The following is a 20,759-nucleotide window of genomic DNA, read 5'->3' as shown; positions in this document are numbered from 1 at the left end:
TGGAGTCCCCCAGGGTTCTATGTTGTTTTCATTGCTGTTTTCTATATTTATCAATGATATTGAGGAACATATATCATGCTTATTATCCAAGTTTGCAGATGGTACAAACCTTGACAAGGTTAATGACAGTAATGATAGTATGCTGCTTTAACAGAATTTATTGCATATGGCATATATAGCATTAACCCCATAGAAATGTACCAACTGTGTGGTACTAAACTCAGAGTGGTAGAAAATGAAAAAGACCTGGAGGTAAATGTGCAGTGAGATATAAAGTTTTCTAAGCAGTGCAGATAAGCTACTAGAGTAGGTCATGGGGATCTTGTGAATGATATACAGGAATTTTGCTATTAAAGATAATGAGGTGATTATCCCATTGTATAAGGCAATGGTCAGGCCTCACCTTGAGTACTGCATACAGATGTGGAAGCTTAATTTTAGGAAGGATATAGAGCTGCTGGAACAAGTACAGAGAATAGCAACAAGATTAGTGAGTGAAACAAGGAGTCATCTTACCAAGAAAGGCTTAAATTCTGCAAATTGCAGCATCTGGAGACAAGCACCTGTGAGGTGATCTGTTTGTGGCATTTAAGGCTCATTCAGGGCTTTAAACACCTTAAACAGTATTGAGCCTTAAGTAGGCTCAATGCTGATAGGATTCTTCCTCATGCTCAGATTTTGAATTTACCTGAGGAGTAAATTCAAATTGAGGAAAGACAGTTGTAGAATAGATGAGTGGAAATTTTCTTTTTGCCAGCGGGTAGTTGATTGCTGGAACAAACTTCTATCTGTCTTTGCATGCAGAAGTTGATAGCTTAAATAAATTCAAGGAAGAATTGGACAAAATTTTAGAATGAATGGATGTGTGAAATTGGCTTCTTTTTTTTTTTTGGCTGATCTGGATAACCTTGCTTTCTTGCATCATATACCTCTGCTTATGCTAATGAAATATACAGAAAGAAGACCATCCCAAGATTAGGTGGCAGGTTAGACATATTGTTAATAACCCTTTGGCTGACTGAAAATTTGTTACTTTCAGTTTATAACTATCCTTGTTTAAAGTAAATGCACAATTTCTAGTTTTATTCACATGTAAAAAAAAATAATAATAAATAAGTAAATATATACAGTGAAACTTCTCCTAACGGACACCTCTCTTTAATGGACATCTCTCTACAACGGACATTTTCAAATTCCCCAACTCTCCTCAATTGGTTTTAACGTGTTTTCATCTTCTGTGTAGCGGACATTCTCTGTAACGGACTTGGACAGGCAATCTGCACTGTTTCGTTTAGATTAGCACTTAATTTGATCTCCCCGCAATGGACAGCGGGCGAGAATACGGTCCTTTTTCTAGGAACATTTCTTCCACGTATTGCCTCAACCGTGTGTTTATTTTCTATTTCTGATTCTCTGAATTTTATCAAGGTTTACGTCACGGTTCTAAACCCTTTTTCAAGAATTTTAAGGCACATGTAAAACTTCTGATGAATTCGGTGTGTGCGGGGGGGGGGGGGGGGGGATTTTGTCGGCCTTTTGTCTTTTGAGTTTCAGTTTTCAGTTTTGTTCAGTGTCGTGTGAAGTGCACAATATCTTCTCGTAAACATTTAACTTTAAAAGATAAATTCGAACTCATTAATGTGTATGATCGGCAAAAAAATAGTGTTCGCAATCTCGCTGCAAAATTCAAAATCGGGAAGACACAGTTAAGCGACATCCTAAAGAAAGAAAATGAACTGCTCAAACAATTTTAGCAACACGGAAATGATCAGGTTCAAAAATCATTCCCAAAAACTGTTGGACTTCAAATTGACAATGTTACATATGAGTGGTTTTGTCGCGCACGTGCTAAAAAAATTCCCATTAATGGGCCTATTATTAGGGAAAAGGCTTTGGAGGTTGCAAAATCTATGGGAGTAAATGAGTTCAAAGCTTCTGTGGGATGGCTAGACAAGTTCAAAACTCGGCATAAAATTTCGTGGAAAACCGTAAGTGGTGAAGGTGGATCTGTCGATACTGGGGTTGTAACAGAGTGGACTGTCAAATTGGAAGATTTATGTCGTGATTTTGAAGCTAAGGATATTTACAACTGTGACGAAACAGGGTTGTTTTTTAAAGCTCTTCCCGAAAAAACAGTGAGTCTAAAAAACGAAAAGTGCCAGGGCGGAAAAATTTCTAAGGAACGCTTGACTGCACTATTGTGTACAAATATGCTGGGAGACTTTGAACAACCTCTTGTTATAGGAAACCCACAAAATCCTCGTTGTTTCAAGGGCATAAAGTTGAATCTTTTGAATGTTGACTGGAAGTCTAATAAAAAAGCGTGGATGACACGTGATATTATGAGCGAATGGATAAGTCACTTTAACCAAAACATGATTCGTCAAAACAGAAAAATTATTCTTTTCATGGATAATGCTGCATCTCATCCGCTCATGGATAATGCTGCATCTCATCCGCACATTGAATTGTCCAACATTCAAATCATTTTTCTGCCACCAAACATCTGCAGAGTGTCAGCCCTTGGATCAAGGGATAATAAAAAATTTTAAACTTCTCTACAGAAAACGTGTTTTAAGACATCTCATTGCAAACATGAACGATGTAACATGTGCGAGTGACCTTGCAAAGAAACTCATCATCCTAGATGCATTCAATGGATTTCCTCTTCAGTAAACGCAATTAGAAAACAAACTGTCGTGAACTGTTTTGTAAAGTCTGGCTTCTCAAATGCAAAAATTGAAGTTGTGAACAGCAATGTGGAGCACCAAGAAGAAGAACTTCAACATCTATTGATAATGTACGATACTTCAGCTACAAATGACCCTGGCTACAAAGATATAGACTCGAACCTCACTACAGAAGATGGTGCTCTAGATATCAACGACATTATCATCGATATTTTTCAAGAAGTTCCTCATGAGGATGAAGAAATGGAAGGTCATTCTGTCGAAGAACATATTAACGACGAACCACCGATGAAAATAGAAGAAGTGCTCATACAAATCAATCGTTTAAAAATGTTTTTCACCGCTGAAGAAGATACTGAAGGACTTTCGATGGTTTCTTCACTCCAAACAAATGTTGAAAACAAAATTATCAGCCGGAAGAAGGTGCACAAGAAAATAAGTGATTACTGTATGTATTTTTCTTAAGATAGTCATAATATGCATAGCACAATTGTATGTATATTATTAACAAAAATATTGTGCAAAATCTGTATATAATTTAATTTAATTTTACATTAAACGTTTAACGATTTTTCTTTATCTCTTGTGTATGTAATTGTATATTATTTACAAAAATATTGTTCAAAATCTGTATATATTTTAATTTAATTTTACATTAAACGTTTAATGATTTTTCTTCTTTCTTTTTTTTTTTTTTTCTCCCTCAGACTTCTTGTTAGCGGACACTTCTTTCTAACGGACACATTCTCGTTCCCCATGGCTGCCCGTTAAAGGGAAGTTTCACTGTATACACCGGTGTTCAAAGAAAGTGCATCACCCCTTAAAATTGTAATTGTCGTCCAAATAACATAAGTATATGGCAATATTTCTTACAGATTGCATCTGATAAGATTGACATGCGTAGGCTATGACGTAATATTGCATCAGCTTTCACTTTCAGCTATATAAGCATGCTCTGCAAGAGTTGCAGTCATTCCTTATGTCAGGATGGCGAATTACATGCAGTTGATGCTACGAAGAAAGAGTGCTATTGTTGCTTTACATGAGGAAGGATTTTTTCCCCATCATATTGCTTATAGAGTGTCTTTTAATCAGTCGTCAGTGAGTAGATTTCTTTCCAAACTCAAGAATACTGGTTCTATTGATAGGAAAAAAAAGGAACCCGATGCAAACAACATGACTGCGTTTTGAAGTGCTTATGCCTTAAAAACCGTAAAGCTTCTTTGTCTGAGCTGAAAATAGAATGGGAAGAATATACAGGAGTGGTTGCAAATGCAGTAACAGTCAGAAGATGCCTCTTCAAAAATGGAATTATAGCCTGTCGTCCTAAGAAAAAGCTCCTCCTCACATAAAAAATGAAAAAGTCCCGATTAATTTGGTGTAAGGAGCATATCAAATGGACCCCCAGAGCAGTGGAAGTCAGTTATTTTCTTGGATGAGAAGAAATTCAACCTGCATGGCTCTGATGGGAGACAAACAATTCGCCGTAGACATAGTGAAGAATACCATCCAGACTGTGTGGTGTCCACAGAATAATTCCCTACCAACCAAATGATATGGGAGTGCATTTCGTATCGCGGAGTAGGTCACCTGCAGTTTATAAAACGTTCTGTAAATGCAAATGGATACCTGGCAATATTGGAAGGCAAATTGCTGCCAACCATTAGATACCATTTCAACCTGTCAAGTTATTGCATCTTTCAGGATGACTCTGCTCCTTGTCATCGGGCAAAAAGTGTAAGTAGACACTTCTGTAGTTACTTTAGCTTCATTTCTTCATTAGAGGTTCGACAGTAATGTGTTTACATTCGTTACAGGTGAAAAAATGGTTGGAAGATCGGTCCATTACAACTCTTAGCTGGCCAGGAAACAGCTCGGACCTGAATCCTATAGAGAACTGTTGACATCGTGTGGAATCTGCAGTTGCCAGAATGAAACCGAAGACCCTTTGTGAACTTCAGGAACCTGTAATCCAGGTTTGGAACCACGAACTATCAGTTGATTATCTTCAGAAATTGATCTTGTCAGTGCCTCGACAGTGTGCCACTGTCATCAGGGCCAGAGGCAGTTCAACTAAATTAGTTTACACCTGGTGAGTTTTTAATTTTGTTTTCCATTTAAAATGATAAACAGAAGCAAATTGAATAACATTTCAGCCATATTTGTCATATTTATCAAAATTGTTGTATAAAGGTTGCAAATGCTCATTTTGGAATATTTTGAGAGCACTTGTCAAATATTACTTAGCTTTACCTTATTTCTATTTGTGATGCTACTCAATAATGTTACATACCATTGCAAAAAAGTATTAGAAATGTGAAATTCCTAGGTGATGCACTTTCTTTGAGCACCAGTGTGTGTGTGTGTGTGTGTGTATATATATATATATATTTTTTTTTTTTTTTCCTTTTACCTTTTAATAAGGTTAAATGTAATTTAACCTTTCTTTTAATAAGGTTAAGTGTAATTTAAAGTCAAAGTTCAGTTGATGGAAAAAAAAAAACAAAAAATGAATAAGCAAGGAACAGCATGACAAATGCGCCAAAGTGCGCAAGCAGTAGTAAAGGATACAAAAGTATATAAGCATTTAAAAATAGATAATTCTGATAAAGTTTGCATAGATGGAAGTGAAAATTACATGAAGTTCCAAAGACTAAAAGGGTAAGGATAGTAGATAAAAGATGTAATGTTGATTTGAAAAAGGCAAAAGAATGTTAATATCCTAAATTTATGATGAATTAAGAAAATTATGGGCTGAATTGCAAAGCCAATTTTGAGGTGAAGAAACTGTAAGATATAGGTGGTAAAGCTATCATCAGAAATGGATAGGCAAATTTAGGTATAGGTCAAATACAGGGAAGGCAAAAATGCAGTCTGATTTCATCGGAATCTATGATAGATACAAGTTGATATGCAACCAAGTTACAAAGGAGGTTAGGCAGGCGAAGGCAGATTACGAGAAATCCTTGGCAAGGGATGCAAAGAAAAACAGCAAAGAGTTCTTTACTTATGTAAACTCTAGAAGGAAGGGGATGAATCAGATTGGTCCACTTGATATTGATGGGTCAATTGTTGATGATCCTGCTCAGGTAGCTAACAAACTAAATGAATATTTTGCATCGACATTCACACATGAGGAGTTATTCAGCGAGGGGAATGCCAGAGGTGTATTCAACTCTAGCAGTAAGCTACAGAATCTTGAAATAACTGGGAGTAAAGTGGAGGAGAAACTGTTGAAGATAAACACAAGAAAGGCACCCGGGGTGGATGGGATCTATCCAGTTATATTAAAGGAGGCAGCAAAGGAAGTAAGCAAACCCTTAGCCATAATTATGAGAGCTTCCTTGGACTCAGGGGAGGTACCCATAGACTGGAAATGTGCAAATGTGACCCCAATTCACAAAGGAGGATCAAAGGCTGACACAAGTAATTATAGACCTGTGAGCTTAACTTCTGTTCCAGGAAAATTAATGGAGGCACTGGTTAAAGAAGCACTGCAGGATCATTTAGACAAGACTTCAGTTATAGCTCAGACACAGCATGGTTTTGTTAAGGGGAGGTCTTGCCTGACCAACTTGATTGGATACTATGATGCAGTCACAAAAGAACTGGATGCAGGGAATAACTTTGATATTATATACTTGGATCTTAGAAAGGCTTTTGATACTGTTGCACATGGAAGACTGCTACACAAATTGGAGCAGTGTGACATTGGAGGCAAATTGCTGCTATGGATAAAGGGGTGGTTGAGGGGGAGAAGACAGAGAGTGGTAATCAATGGACACTGCTCATCGTGGACTAATGTTATTAGTGGAGTCCCTCAGGGCTCAGTGTTGGGTCCATTATTGTTTTCTGTATTTATAAATGATATTGATGATGGTATATCGGGCTTAATGTCCAAGTTTGCAGACGATACAAAGGTTGGCAGGGTTGTCAAGGACACTACTGACACTATGCTGCTGCAACAGGATCTGGAAAGGTTGAGCAGATGGGCTGAGAGGTGGCAAATGAAGTTTAACATTGACAAATGTAAAGTACTACATATGGGAAACAGCAACCCCAGAGCAACGTATCAACTCTGTGGTACTACACTGACAGTGGTAGAGAATGAAAGGGACTTGGGGGTGGTTGTGCAGGCAGATATGAAGTTCTCTGAGCAGTGCAGACGGGCTGCAAGAGTAGCTCATGGAGTATTGTCAATGATATACAGAAATTTTTCCAGCAGGGATAAGGATGTGATTATTCCATTGTATAAGGCGATGGTCAGGCCACATCTAGAGTACTGTATACAGGTCTGGAGGCCTCATTTCAAGAAGGATGTAGAGCTGCTGGAACGAGTACAGAGAAGGGCAACAAGATTAGTGAATGGAACAAAGGGGTGCTCTTACGAAGAAAGGCTTAAGTTTTGCAAATTACAGTGTCTGGAGACTAGGCACCAGCGAGGTGATCTGATAGAGGTGTATAAAGCCTTGAATGGTTTAAGCATGCTCAATGCTGATGGAATTCTTCCTCTAGCTCAGAAAAATCACCTGAGAGGGCATAAATTCAAATTGAGGAAAGACAGATGTAGGATAGACGTGCGGAAATTTGCCTTTAGCCAGCGGGTGGTTGGTTGGTGGAACAGACTTCCATCCCTTGTGGTGGAGGTTGATAGCCTAAATAAGTTTAAGGCTCAGCTGGACAGGTGTTTTGAACGAACAGAGGGGTGAAGTGGAAGTGGGTTTTTTTTTTTTTTTTGGCTGATGCTGCATAAGCTTGCTTTCTTGCATCAAATGCCTCTACTAATGCTAATGCTAATGCTATACTTGTTCCATAACAGTAGAAGAAAAGTAAAATAAAGCCAAAAATCAAAATGAAAAAAAAATTAGCACATTCTTTACAGTATGGACAAGGTAGTCCCAACATAGTGTCAATGAAATGAAGATTATTAAGGTAAAATTAAGGATAAGGTTAAAAAATATATAATTAAGTGTTTTCAGAGTGGGAAAAGGTTTTGAAATATATGTAGATTTTTGAGTAAATTTGGAAAAATATTTCAGTGTTGGAATTTTGTGGAGATTAGAAGAATTAAAATAAATAGTAACAAGCACATGGTATAGGGAAAGGTATTAAATTGAGGATGGGGAAGAGACAAAGGCATAGTAAAATAAAGACAAAAATAGCGATAGAATAAGGATAGTTTGAACTTTCATATCACCCCCATATTGCACTAATAGCTCTACGAAAGGTAGAATTAGAAAGTAGAAAAGTATAGAAAAAGTTATTAAAACTTACTCAGTTAGCTAGGGTTGTAAGGCCCAACCTTTTAGTAAGGGCTCTGGCTTTGTAAGAGTTAGTAAAAAAAAGGAGATGAAAACCAAATGCTTGTACTGCAGGGTAAAAGCAGGAGAAAAAATATATAAATCAAATCAGACCTAGAAACGAACCGAAACCAAAAGTATAATAAGAAAGGGAATGATACCTGGAGTTTTCAAGTAGTACGTAGCAGAAGGAAGACGGCGAGAAAATAAGGTGCACATATAGAATAGATGAATATTCTGTATGTGCACTTTATTTTCCTGCCGTCTTCCTAAAGCAAAAATATATTAGTGACTTTGCTACAGGGTAAAGCAATTTATAGCAGCATAACAGACTTGATAGACAGCTGTGAAGAAATGGAAATAGTGACCTCTATACTCGTATTTTGAACAAACAAGAGCACAGAGATACATAACAGTAGCATTAGAAAAGAGAGAGTATATTTATAAAGTAGAAATGTGGTTGGAATAAAAGGACTTTACTGATATAAAGATATATAAAAAATAAAACAGTTCGTAGATAAATAAAAAATATTGAACAGGGCCATAATAAAATGAATAGAAAGTAGACCAAGTGATATGGTTAGAAATGGATGGGCAAATTGAATAGAAAGTAAACCAAGTGATATGGCACTATATACTGAGCAAAAAGGATGTTGTATAATCCTAGTATATAAATCAAATTATACCTATTGGGGGGGGGGGGGTATAGCTTATACATAAAAAAAAATTTAATATCCAGTGAATGAGTAATTACATATGTAAGCATAAATAGCATGGAGTATCTAAAGAACAACATAAAATCTTGAGATTGAGAGGCCAGATTAAGACTTAAGAGTTATAGCTTGTAGTCCAAAATGGGGTGAAACAAAACTGAAGTAATATCAGTAATCTTTACATCAGTACAGTTTCCTTAGGATCTGATGCCTAATTACTCCACCATTGGGTTTACAGTCATCTGGTTATATGCATCCTCGGATTTATTTCCTAATCTTTCATCACTGGTTTTAAACTAGATTTCCTCATCAAAAACCTATGGATTCTTGTTACACCCTTTCACCTTTGGATGCACAGCTGAAACTATCTTTGGATTTATGCTATTCTATCAACAATACTTTTATTTATTTTAACAAAAATGATTACTGATATTACTTCAGTTTTGTTTCATTCCATTTTGGACTACAGGCTATAACTCTTAAGTCTTAATCTGGTCTCTCCACCTCAGGATTTTATGTTGTTCTTTACATATTTCATGCTATTTATGCTTACATATGTAATTACTCATTGATTGGCTATTAAAAAAAATGTGTAAGTGTAAGCTATAATTCGATTTATATACTAGGATTATACAACATTTTTTTTTATTAGTATATAGTAGCCATATTATTATTATCATTAGCTATATGGGGCAAGGAAGCCTGAGGCTTTTGCTGCACCAGCTGAAAAAAAAAAAAAAATCCTGTGAGTGAGTGAGAGAGAGAGAGAGAGAGAGAGAGAGAGAGAGAGAGAGAGAGAGAGAGAGAGAGAAGAGAGAGAGAGAGAGAGAAGGAATCACCAAGAAAGTGAAGAATGATGATATCCATCTCAGGACCCTGGGTGTGTCAAGCCCATACTCACCAGATATGAGCCCCTCGGGTTCACTTGGTCTACTTTCTATTCATTTTATTATGGTCGTGTTCAATACTTCTTATTTATCTACAAACTATTTTATTTTATATATATCTTTATATCGGTAAAATCCTTTTATTCCAACCACATTTCTACTTTATAAATATACTCTCTCATTTCTAACTCTACTCTTATGTATCTCTATGCTCTTATTAGTTCAAAATACAACTATAGAGTTCACTATTTCCATTTCTTCACAGCTCTCTATCAAGTCTGTTATACTGCTATAAATTGCTTTACCCTAAAGCTGTCACTAATATATTTTTGTTTTAATAAGAAAGCGGGAAAATAAAGTGCACATATAGAATATTCATCTATTCTATATGTGCACCTTATTTTCCCGCTGTCTTCCTTCTGCTACGTACTACTTGAAAACTCCAGGTATTGTTCCCTTCCTTATTATACTTTCGGTTTCAGTTCGTTTCTAGGCCTGTTTTGACTTACATATTTTTTCTTCTGCTTTTTCCCTGCAGTACAAGCATTTGGTATTCATCTCCTTTTTTATACTAACTCTTACAAAGCCAGAGCCCTTACTAAAAGGTTGGGCCTTACAACCCCAGCTAGCTGAGTAAGTTTTAATAACTTTTTCTATACTTTTCTACTTTCTAATTCTACCTTTCTTCCCTTTCGTAGAGCTATTAGTGCAATATGAGGGTGATACAAAATTTCGAACTATCGTCATTCTATCGCTATTTTCGTCTTTATTTAGCTATGCCTTTGTCTCTTCCCCATCCTCAATTTAATACCTTTTCCTATACCATGTGCTTGTTACTATTTATTTTAATTCTTCTAATCTTCACAAAATTCCAACACTAAAATATTTTTCCAAATTTACTCAAAAATCTACATATATTTCAAAACCTTTTCCCACTCTGAAAACACTTAATTATATATTTTTTAACCTTATCCTTATTTTTGCCTTAATAATTTTCATTTCATTGACACTATGTTGGTTGGGACTACCTTGTCCATACTATAAAAGAATGTGCTAATTTTTTTTTCATTTTGATTTTTGGCTTTATTTTTCTTTTCTTCTACTGTTATGGACAAGTATAGATTCCGCTGACATCAGACTTTGCACTTTTGCCTTCCCTGTATTCAACGTATAACTAAATTTTCCCACCCATTTCTGATGACAGCTTTACCACCTTTATTTTACTTTTCCTTCACCTCCAAATTGACTTTGCAGTTCAGCCCATAATTTTCTTAATTCATCATAAATTTAGGATATTAACTTTCTTTTGCCTTTTTCAAATCTACATTATTCTTTTTTTCTACTATCCTTAACCTTCTAGTGCTTGGCACTTTGTGTAATTTTCATCTCCTTCTATGTAAACTTTATCAGTCTTATCTCTTCATACATATTATATATATATAAATTATTTTATCCCCAAGAAGTTTTTGTTTAAAATTCTAAAAATAGTCATATACACTTACTGTAAGTTTAAAAAAATTTATTTTAAATTTTTTATATATGATTTTATATATATATATAGCCGACCGGGCTAGCCAGTTGGGTAAAGTGCTTGCCTGGCAACCCAAAGGTCGCAGGTTCGATTCCCGCCTCAGGCTTGGATCAAAGTACTGCAAAAACCTTGGGAGGTGCATTATGGCCACAGAAGCCTATGCGCCAACAACTATCAAAAAAAAAAAAAAAAAAAAAATTATGATTTTATATATAATCATATATTGGCTCATAGACAATGATAGACTCATTTTTGAATACATACTCTGATCATTACTCAGTTTAGCACTGAGAAATCATTAAGTTTTCTTGATCCTACAAAAATTTTTGTAGGATCAACCTGGGATTAAGTTATTCTGGATTGGAAAGGACAGAGATATTTTTGGGCTTTCTTCTTAGATAACTGAATTAGTCAGCCTTCGGTAAAAGTTGCTTGACAAAAATATCAGTTTTTCTTCTGTTAAATTGGAAGAAAAAGCTTTAAACGCAGGGTGGTTTCCCCTCCAAGTGGATTGAAAATCTGATGCCTAATATTTGCAACAGGAAGCAGTGAACATGTTAGTGAAGCCCATGAGACTTTCAGTTTGACTAGTATTTTTCTCATTAGTTGATTAGGGCAACCAATGAGAAACATTCATCCTTGAGTTTACTTATCAACAAACCATCCAATAACCTCAGGAGTTCATATCTGGTGATTATGGGCTTGGCACACCCAGGATGATACCCATTCAGGTAATTTGTTACCTGGATGGGTATCATCATTCTTCTCTTCCTTTGTGATTCCCTTCTACCTCTCTCTCTCTCTCTCTCTCTCTCTCTCTCATTTTTTTTTTTTTTTTTTTTGGCTGGTGCAGCAAAAGCCTCAGACTTTCTTGCACCATATGGCTAATGATGATGATGATGATAATAATATCAGTGTGTAATAATTCTGATTGATATGAGCAAAGTCATATCAGGAAGTGAAAACTTCAGGTAGATAAATAATATATGCCAAAATTTCATATTTATATCACATGAATATACTGCAGTGTTATTTTCCATTGCATGTACCTTGTGGCATCTTAGTTAATATGATATATTAACTAAGATGCTGCCTGCCAGTTGTTTGGAAAAGTCTTTGTTTCATTCTTGTCTAAGACTGGAGAAATTCCTAGACCTCTTCAATCAGCCAATATCAGGCAGAGGGAACAGAGCTTCCCCTTGAGCTATTCTGAGTTTTTTCACCCACGCAGCATACAAATCAGCCTGCAGACATGCATGTTGTTACAGCCAAAAGACACACCGCCCATATTAGAATTAGTCGCCCAAGATGGAAGGAGGGGAAAAGAATGAGAGATGGCAATGAAGGAAAGTGGAATGACTTTCCAATCCACAGCTGTATAATTATTATGTAATGTCATGACATAATATAAAATTTTTAAATGTGTAGCATTTAGAGTTAATAATGATACAGCATTAGTTGTAACTTGAAGTAAAACTAGTAGAAGTTGCTTCAGTTTTTTTGGAATTATGAATATTTTATTTGATATTATTTACATCTTTTACGTTAACATTTCTATTATTTTGAGGTTAATTTTTATGCAGGAATGAATTATCTTGTTAGGTTGTTCAGAAATTCCATTGATACTTTTTTTTTTTCCCTCCATATTTCAAACCCACAATCCGAATATAAGACAACAAATTAAAAATTGCAGAAAATACAGATGGATATCATTTTAAGTGCTGATTCTAAATTAGAAATCAATTTCATTTTATATATAAAAAGAATAGATATGGTCTTTCCTAGAAAGAGTAACTAGCAGTTGGGCACAAGTTTCAGATCAAATTATAAAATCCTTCCAATGGTCGAGCACAAGTTAAATATTGGATTATATTTAACTTGTGCCATATCCCACTTAAATTATCCACATCTTGAAATCTGAGCTAATTCATTATGATAAAAAAAATGTTAATCTATTTTTTGTTTTAATTTTTTTTTCCTTAAGTAAAAAAATAAAAGATGTTTGTTCTGAACTAACTTAGTATAAAATTTGTTACTTTTGCAAGGTTTTACAAAATTTATTAAGTTACTTAGGTTGTTGGGTAAAAAACATAATGGATTAAGTTAAAAGTTACTAAAAACAATAATTCTAACTTAACTTTCAATTTTTTAAATCATTACCTTGTATCTGTTAAAATATGAGGACCACTAACCTTAAAACTGTAACTAAAAGAATGCCTTTAATTTATATCTGTGAATAAAATATAATATCAATATTTACACTAAGTACCACAGTTAAAATCTCTGTATAAAATATAAATTGAAAAGTTTTATGCAGAGATTTTTATTATTAAAGTTCTAAATATAAAAAATATGTTCAGAAACTTCTTTTTAAAAATAATTGATGTCTATAAATTTGCATATCTAAATAATCATTCCAATGATTTGAAAATAAATAATACCAAGAAGAAAGCTGGAAATCCATTAAAAAATTAATCCATTAAAGAATTATGTTGCATGAAAGAGACTAGGCACCCCACAGGTGCCTAGTCTCTCTAATTAAGAACACCCTTTTGTTCCCTTCACCAATCTGGCTGCCCTTCTCTGTAACTGTTCCAGCAGATCACATCCTAAAGTGAGGCCTCCAGACAATACTCAAGGTGTGGCCTAACCATGGCTTTGTACAAAGGGATAATCACCTCCTTTTTGCTGCTAGCAAAGTTTCTCTATATCATTGACAAAACCCCATGAGTATGAAACAGACCAAGTTGCCCCCTTGGTCTGTTTCATTTTCCACTACCCCAATTTAGTACCTCACAGTTGATTATTTACTCTGAGATTACTGCTAACCATAAGCAGTACCTTGCATTTGTCAATGTTAAACTTCAACTGCCATTTCTCAGGCCACTGACCCAATTTTCTTAGATCTTGTTGCAGTAGCTCACCCTGATTACTGTCTTTTACCACCCTGTCAACTTTTGTATCATCTGCAGACTTTGACATTAAACCTGATATACCTTTATCAGTATCATTAATAAATATTGAAAACAACCATGGGAGGCTCCACTGATAACATTAGTCCATAAAGAGCAGTGCCCATTGATAATCATTCTATGTCTTCCACTTAACCATCCCTTTATCTATAGCAGTAAATTGTCTTTAATGTCACATTGCTCCAGTTTATACAGCAGTCTTTAATGTGGAATAGCATCAAAATCCTTCCTGAAATCCAAGTGTATGATATCAAAATTATTTTTTGCATCCAATTCCTTTGTCACTGCATTATAGTAACCCATCAGATTGTTTTTTTTTTTTTTTTATTATGAAAACCCCAAACACGAAAGGTATCAAAACCTATAGTACTTAGTACCGTGCATGGGTTGAAGGAGAAGTATGGAGGAAGGGGGGTGCCGGAAACCTTGCTCTAGAGACTAAACATGGGTTTCACCACTTCAAGCCTCCAATAAGCAAAGTAGTGGTATTTCACCGGTTGATGAAAGCCGTCTACCACTTTCATTTGGACAAGACTGCCCCTTAACAAATCTATACTGTGACTGCAGTATAATTACATTCTTGTCCAGATGGTTCTGCATTACTTCTTTAACCAGTGACTCCATTATTTTCCCTAGAACAGATGTTAAGCTAACAGGTCTGTAATTACTCATCACCTTTTGACTCCCCCTTTCTGAATTGACAATACATTTGCACATCTCCAGTCCATAAGGACCTGTCCCGAATCCAAGAATGCTTTCATAAGTATGGCTGAAGGCTTGCTTACTTCCTTTGCTGCCTCTTTAATATGCTTGGATAGATCCCATCCACCCCGGTGCCTTTTTATGTTCAGCTTCGACAATTCCTCTTCCACTTTCCTTTCAGTTATTACAAATTCATTTTTAGCTCTCTGTTGGAGTTTGATGAACTTCTAGCATCCCTCCCCTAAAGAATTTCTTGTGTGAATGTAGATGCAAAATGTCTATTCATTTTTTCAGGATCAACTATTCATAAATATCTATTCATAAAGGTCATCAGCATTTAACCCATTAACATCAAGTTGCCCAATGTGATTCAGTCCCTTCCTTCTACTGTTATTATAAGCATAGAAGGCTTTGCTGCTTTTTTGCATTCTTTGTCAGAGACTTCTCTCTATCTGCCTTAGCCTCCTTTGTGGCTTGATTATAGACATATTTATATCTACCATACGCTTCTTAATCAACTGATAATTTATATGCATTCCTTGTCCTTTTCTTTGCCATTCGTCTAAATAGTTCATCTGACATCCATTTAGGTCTAAGCCTTGGAACAGTATTTCTTCATTGGTATGAAAAGCCTAGTAGCTTCTACGAATGCTTCCCATTAGTATTTGCTGTTGGTAACATCATCATCAGTCGGTCCCACTGCGTAGAATTTAAAAACTGTCTGAGACCACTGTATTCACTCCTACAAAAGCAGAAGTCTTTCCCTTTGTCTTTGACAGTAGTTATTTCTTTAGTGCAACTTTTCCCAAACTGGAGTCCGCAAAATGGAGCCTCTGGAACTGGTCAAATTATTCCTTCTATGTATGTATAGCAAATTGATGTTAAAAAAATTATTATTATATATTTATGTAAAAATAAGAATAAATAAAGTTGAGTTGTTTTAAGTATAAAACTTTGAATTTTCTTTTCAGGAAACTCAGGTTCGCACGCACGCACGCACGCAGAGAGAGAGAGAGAGAGAGAGAGAGAGAGAGGGAGAGAGAGAGAAACATATGCGTAAGTTTGTCTCAATATATATACAGCAGACTCTCGATTTACTGGGATCGGATTAACCGGGACACTTCAAGATTCCAAATTTAAAAAAAAAAAAAAAAAAAAAATCAACCAAAAATCATAAAATTCAAGTAATGACTAGCATACAGTAGTTTTAAATAGATGTTTTGCAAGTCGGAAATAAGCAACAAGAAGCGCCGTTATATAAGTCGTCATTGGGAGATTAGTGTACCCATTATCTTGCAACCCTGATGTCTTCACACCCGCTGCTCAAAAAAAAAAGAAAGAAAGAAAGAAAGAAAAGAAAAAAAAAAACAAATGTTTAGTTTGTTTTAGTGTGTCTTGTCGATTGTTGTGTTCCGTTGCACCGCAAAAAGACAAATTTTGTCTCGTTATTTATGTCAGGGATGTTGAAATTTTTTTTATAGTAAATATATATTTTTTTTTGTTTAAAAATTGCGAAAACGATGGGTAAACGCAAAAGAGTGGCACTTTCAGTTAAACAAAGACTTGAAATTATTCAAAAGTTTGAAAATGGTGCATCTGTTAAATCTTTAATGAACCATTATAATGTTGGTGACCACACCATACCCAACATTGTAAAAAAATAAAGGGAAGCTATTAGATTTAAAATCGACATCGCAAAATAGCATCGTATTGGACACACGAGTAGTGCATGGAAAATGTTTTTATTTTTTATCTGTCGCCATATTTTTTACGTAGGTTGCTGAACATTTTTCGATACAGTAAGTCCCCGACTTAAGCACCTACGCAATTTTTTTTTCACTCTATTTTTTTTTTGTTTTTTTTTTAGGATTGTAAAATTTAAAAAATAATAATAATAATAAACAATCAATAATGACGATCACAGCACTCACAAATTGCACAAGTGAGGTACGGAGTAACAAGCAAAAAAATAGGAAAGAAGAGAAGATTCTTACAATTTATTTATGGGTTTTTTTTTTTTTTTCATATGATTGAAGATTTCAGTGAAGGGGACACACATTTCACCATAATAACGTAAAAACCTACAGAATTCCAGCTATCGGTATTTTCGCAAATGCAATAAGATCGAGTTTACTATCCATTTATAATTAGATGCACAAAGAGAAAAGCCCAAATAAGATGGAAAGTGCAATTTGTTTTTATTGTTTTATGGTAGTGACCTCCAGAAATGTGTGCTTTAGTAAAATGTAAGCTTGTGCGGGGTGATAATAGTGAGATTTCGCTTTAACCCTGAGAAGTTCTTTACAGAAAATTTCATTTTGACAGTTATCATGGTGCCAACTAAGAGAATAAGTGACAGCCGGTACTAGTAAATCTACCAACAAAAGGAAAGCGATCAATTTGGATTAGAAAATTAAACTAATAAGAATGTATGAAAATGGTGAAAGATTGACAAGTAATGTGCTGAATTCAGATTTGACAATAATAGTAGCAATTTGCTATTAGTCATTCCCGAGTTACGTAAAACTCGACGAAGTAAGAAGTTACGTCTTAGCTTACGTATGTCAAGGACTTCTGTATTTTTGGATTATCCGGGATTTGTTTTTTACCATCTATCCCAGAAAATCAAGAGTCTGCTGTATATATAGGGGTCCACAAACCTATCTTGAATTTTGAAGGGGTCCGTAGCTGTTTTTTGATTTTTTAAAGGTCCATAGATCGTAGTTTGGGAACCACTGCTTTAGTGGAATTCCACATTAGTACACTGTGATCGCTGCTACCCAGTTGGTCTTTTACCTGTAGATCCTTAATGCATCTTGAATCACTACTGATAACCAGATCAGGAGTATTGCTTCCTCTTGATGCCTCTCTAACATGCTGCTGTAGAAAACAGTCATCCAAGAAATCCAGAAAATTCTAGCTAGTGTATGAGTGACCAACCCACAAATTCCAGTCAACATTTGGGAAGTTAAAATCCCCCATTATAAGACAATTGATTTACTGGCCCACTCTATTTCCCTGTATAGTTGTTTTGTTTTCTCGTCACAGTCATTAGGCCTATAACACACTCCTACTCTCAATTTTGTTTTCTCAGTTCTTATATCACACCAAACTGGCTCAACATTTCACTGGCCGCCAATGTTAACTGGATGTACTGCCTTAGATTTAATATGCTTCTTAGCTCAGAGCACAACCCCTCCACTCCTCATGTCCTGTCTGTCCTTCCTGTATACATTGTACTCCACATATTCAATATCACTTATGTCTGAGTGACACCATGTCTCTGTTATCCCCACAATGTCCTTACACAGCCCATATATTCACTTGTTCCCTGATGTCCATCAGCAAGGCCTGAAATCCCCAACACTTTGCTTTCCAAGCTGCTGCATTTTCCAATAGAAGCAGTGCAAGAATCACTTCACCTCTGCCTGGTGCTCTTGTTAATCTGTTAATTGATTAATCTGTGTATTCCTCATAGCATCAGCAAATATTCTTGCACCCCTTCTATTTAAGTGTATCCCATCCCTGTAAAAATAGTTTCTCATTTTCAAAATTTCTGACAGCAAAATTATACAGAAGTAATTTTTTGTTATATGTTTGCCCATTGTATAACGTATGGATCAACTATATGGCCCTCTGCTGCCGCAGCTAACTTATGTGCAGTAATTGGAATTGAGTATACACTACTGAGGTATTGTCTTGTAAATTGATTAACATTGGGATATCATTGATCCAAAAAAACACTGTAAGACTTTCAAACAGTGAAATCTGTGCTTGAACTTCTTGTCAGACCAGATGATTCTCTTAATCTATGGATATATATTCTTTGGAAGATTCCTAGACCTGCTTTGCAAAGAATTCCATCTTCATATTATATTTCTCTCTATAAAGATAATAGCTGTAGCAACCATTTTTTCTACGAAGCCGTGATGTAATTTTGTTAACTCGGGATCAAACCAGACTTTTAGAAGTACAAATTATGTTATAAAATTACATTGAAGGAGAAAATGTTGAAGCAGACATTTTCTGTGATGTATAATTAAAGATTATTTTTTTGTGGTATTGATTTAGTGTATGTTTTTGATATATGTATGTTAAATTAATCCATTTTAGTTTTTGAAAACGTGTTGTTAACCCTGAAGGCGAATATGGAGGTAGTTAAGACGTTCACTATGAATGAGGACAGACCTGAAAAGGTTGAAAACTTGTATAAAGTTAACTGATCATAATGAATAACCTGGCTTATGGGCTTTTACAATTCTGAATATGAAAGGCATTACCATATTATGTATACAAATTTGTTGAAGGACAAATTTTTTGTTATATGTTTTGTGCTTTTGTTATATGTTTTGTGCTTTATAAGTAAAGACTGATTTTATATTGCTTTCTTAAGCTCCGAGGAAAACAAGAACCCTGTTTTTGAGTGTTGTACTAAACAAATTATCTATTCTACAAGGTTCTATATCTTGAACAGTCTCTGATCCAGTTTATTATTTTAATCATTTCTCTCTCCCTAATGACAGTTTTGCTGCCTTTATCTACTTTCTGTTTATCCACTTTGCTGTTCATAGTAAACATTTCATTAATAAAATAGAATAAAAATGTGGGGAGATGGATCAGACTGCTATAAGTAATAACATGGGTGGTAATTTTTTTTATGTAAGTGCAGATCAGCACTTACATAATGTAAATCAAATTAACGTAAGTTGAGGACTGCCTATAGTTTGCTATAAATAATACCTATAAGGGTCTTTACCACTTTACTTAGTTATGCTATCTTTTCTTCACAACTTATTAAAAATATTGACTTTTTAATAGGTTGTATAGTGTTGCGTAATAATTTTGAAGCTTTATTTTTACAGTTGTTCCTCATCAGGATGCAACTTATCTTTATACAAATCCACCAAAAATATTAGGAGTTTGGATTCCACTTGAAGATGCCACTGTAGAAAATGGATGTCTGTATTTCCTTCCTGGTTCTCATAAAGGTACAATTAGCTAGTTAATTTAAGTAGTAAAATATTTATGCTTTTCCTGAGTGAAAAATTATTTTGTTGGGATTTTTTGCCTTGATCAACTCCAACAAAACCCAGTATGTTAATTCTGTTCTTGCACCTAATATGAGTACTCCCCATAAGCCTGTCCCTTAGACATAGCTAAACTTAGAGTTCAAGTTACATTTCTCTGTTCGCTGCTCGCTGTACTTTTTTTATGATGGTTTGGGATATAAAATCTGATTTAGCGCATATTAGAGATAGATGCATAATTACAAATTACTCTTCATTTTATGCTCTGCCTCTGTTTTTTTATGTGCCTCATTTACTTGGTTTCTACTTCCAATGCTGCTCACTTCTTTTTTTATAGTGATGGTTCAATGTGAAAATGCATTTTTCTTATATATGGTGACAATTCTGTCCACTTGCAGACTGCCTGTCATCAAATGACTGGTTTGACACCTGCTTGGCCATTACAAATCCACCATTGACTGATTCCAGTCCATGGAATGGAAAATTTCAGTAATTTCATTTCTTTAGTGAAAGCTTTTCACTCATCAGAAAAGTGGGTCGCCGTTTCATCAGTACAACTGTTTGGTCCTACAGTCATTATGCCTTGGATGCTGATATCAGGTTCCAGAATCATATCTTCTGCAAGACTTCTTCACTCATATCTTCTTCACTCATCCATGCAAGACTTTTAACTGTGTTTTAGCTGTTACTTGCCAACCTCCCCAGATATTGCATCTATTTTAGTGCATTTGTCACAATTGCATTGCAATAATTGGTGTAACTCAGAGGGGCGACTCCTTAACCAGGTGGGCAGGAATGGCAGTGCATAGCACACGCTTCTTGATTAGACCAGGGTTCGAGCCTGTGCTCACCAAATACAGAGGATACGGAAAGGTCAGGGAATGACCACCGCATATCCCTGGAGCAATATGGTCTTAGTTGCTAATACTCCTAAAAA

General features: G+C 35.3%; 1 protein-coding gene across 6 annotated transcripts in view; it reads left to right on the top strand.

The window, feature by feature from the left end:
- LOC150087204 (phytanoyl-CoA dioxygenase domain-containing protein 1-like) overlaps positions 1–20,759 on the top strand; it is a 207,190-nt gene that overhangs the window by 143,914 nt on the left and 42,517 nt on the right. For all 6 annotated transcript variants that reach the window (XM_090371876.1, XM_090371879.1, XM_090371880.1 and 3 more), the window contains one exon: positions 19,658–19,783. In XM_090371876.1, coding sequence (XP_090228002.1) covers positions 19,658–19,783 — 126 coding nt within the window. The remainder of the gene's footprint in view (positions 1–19,657; positions 19,784–20,759) is intronic.

Source organism: Mastigoproctus giganteus, chromosome 4 (assembly GCF_048544385.1).
Source record: "Mastigoproctus giganteus isolate SK-2022 chromosome 4, ASM4854438v1, whole genome shotgun sequence".
Lineage (NCBI taxonomy): Eukaryota > Metazoa > Arthropoda > Arachnida > Uropygi > Thelyphonidae > Mastigoproctus > Mastigoproctus giganteus.
This window is presented reverse-complemented; position numbering and strand designations above follow the sequence as displayed.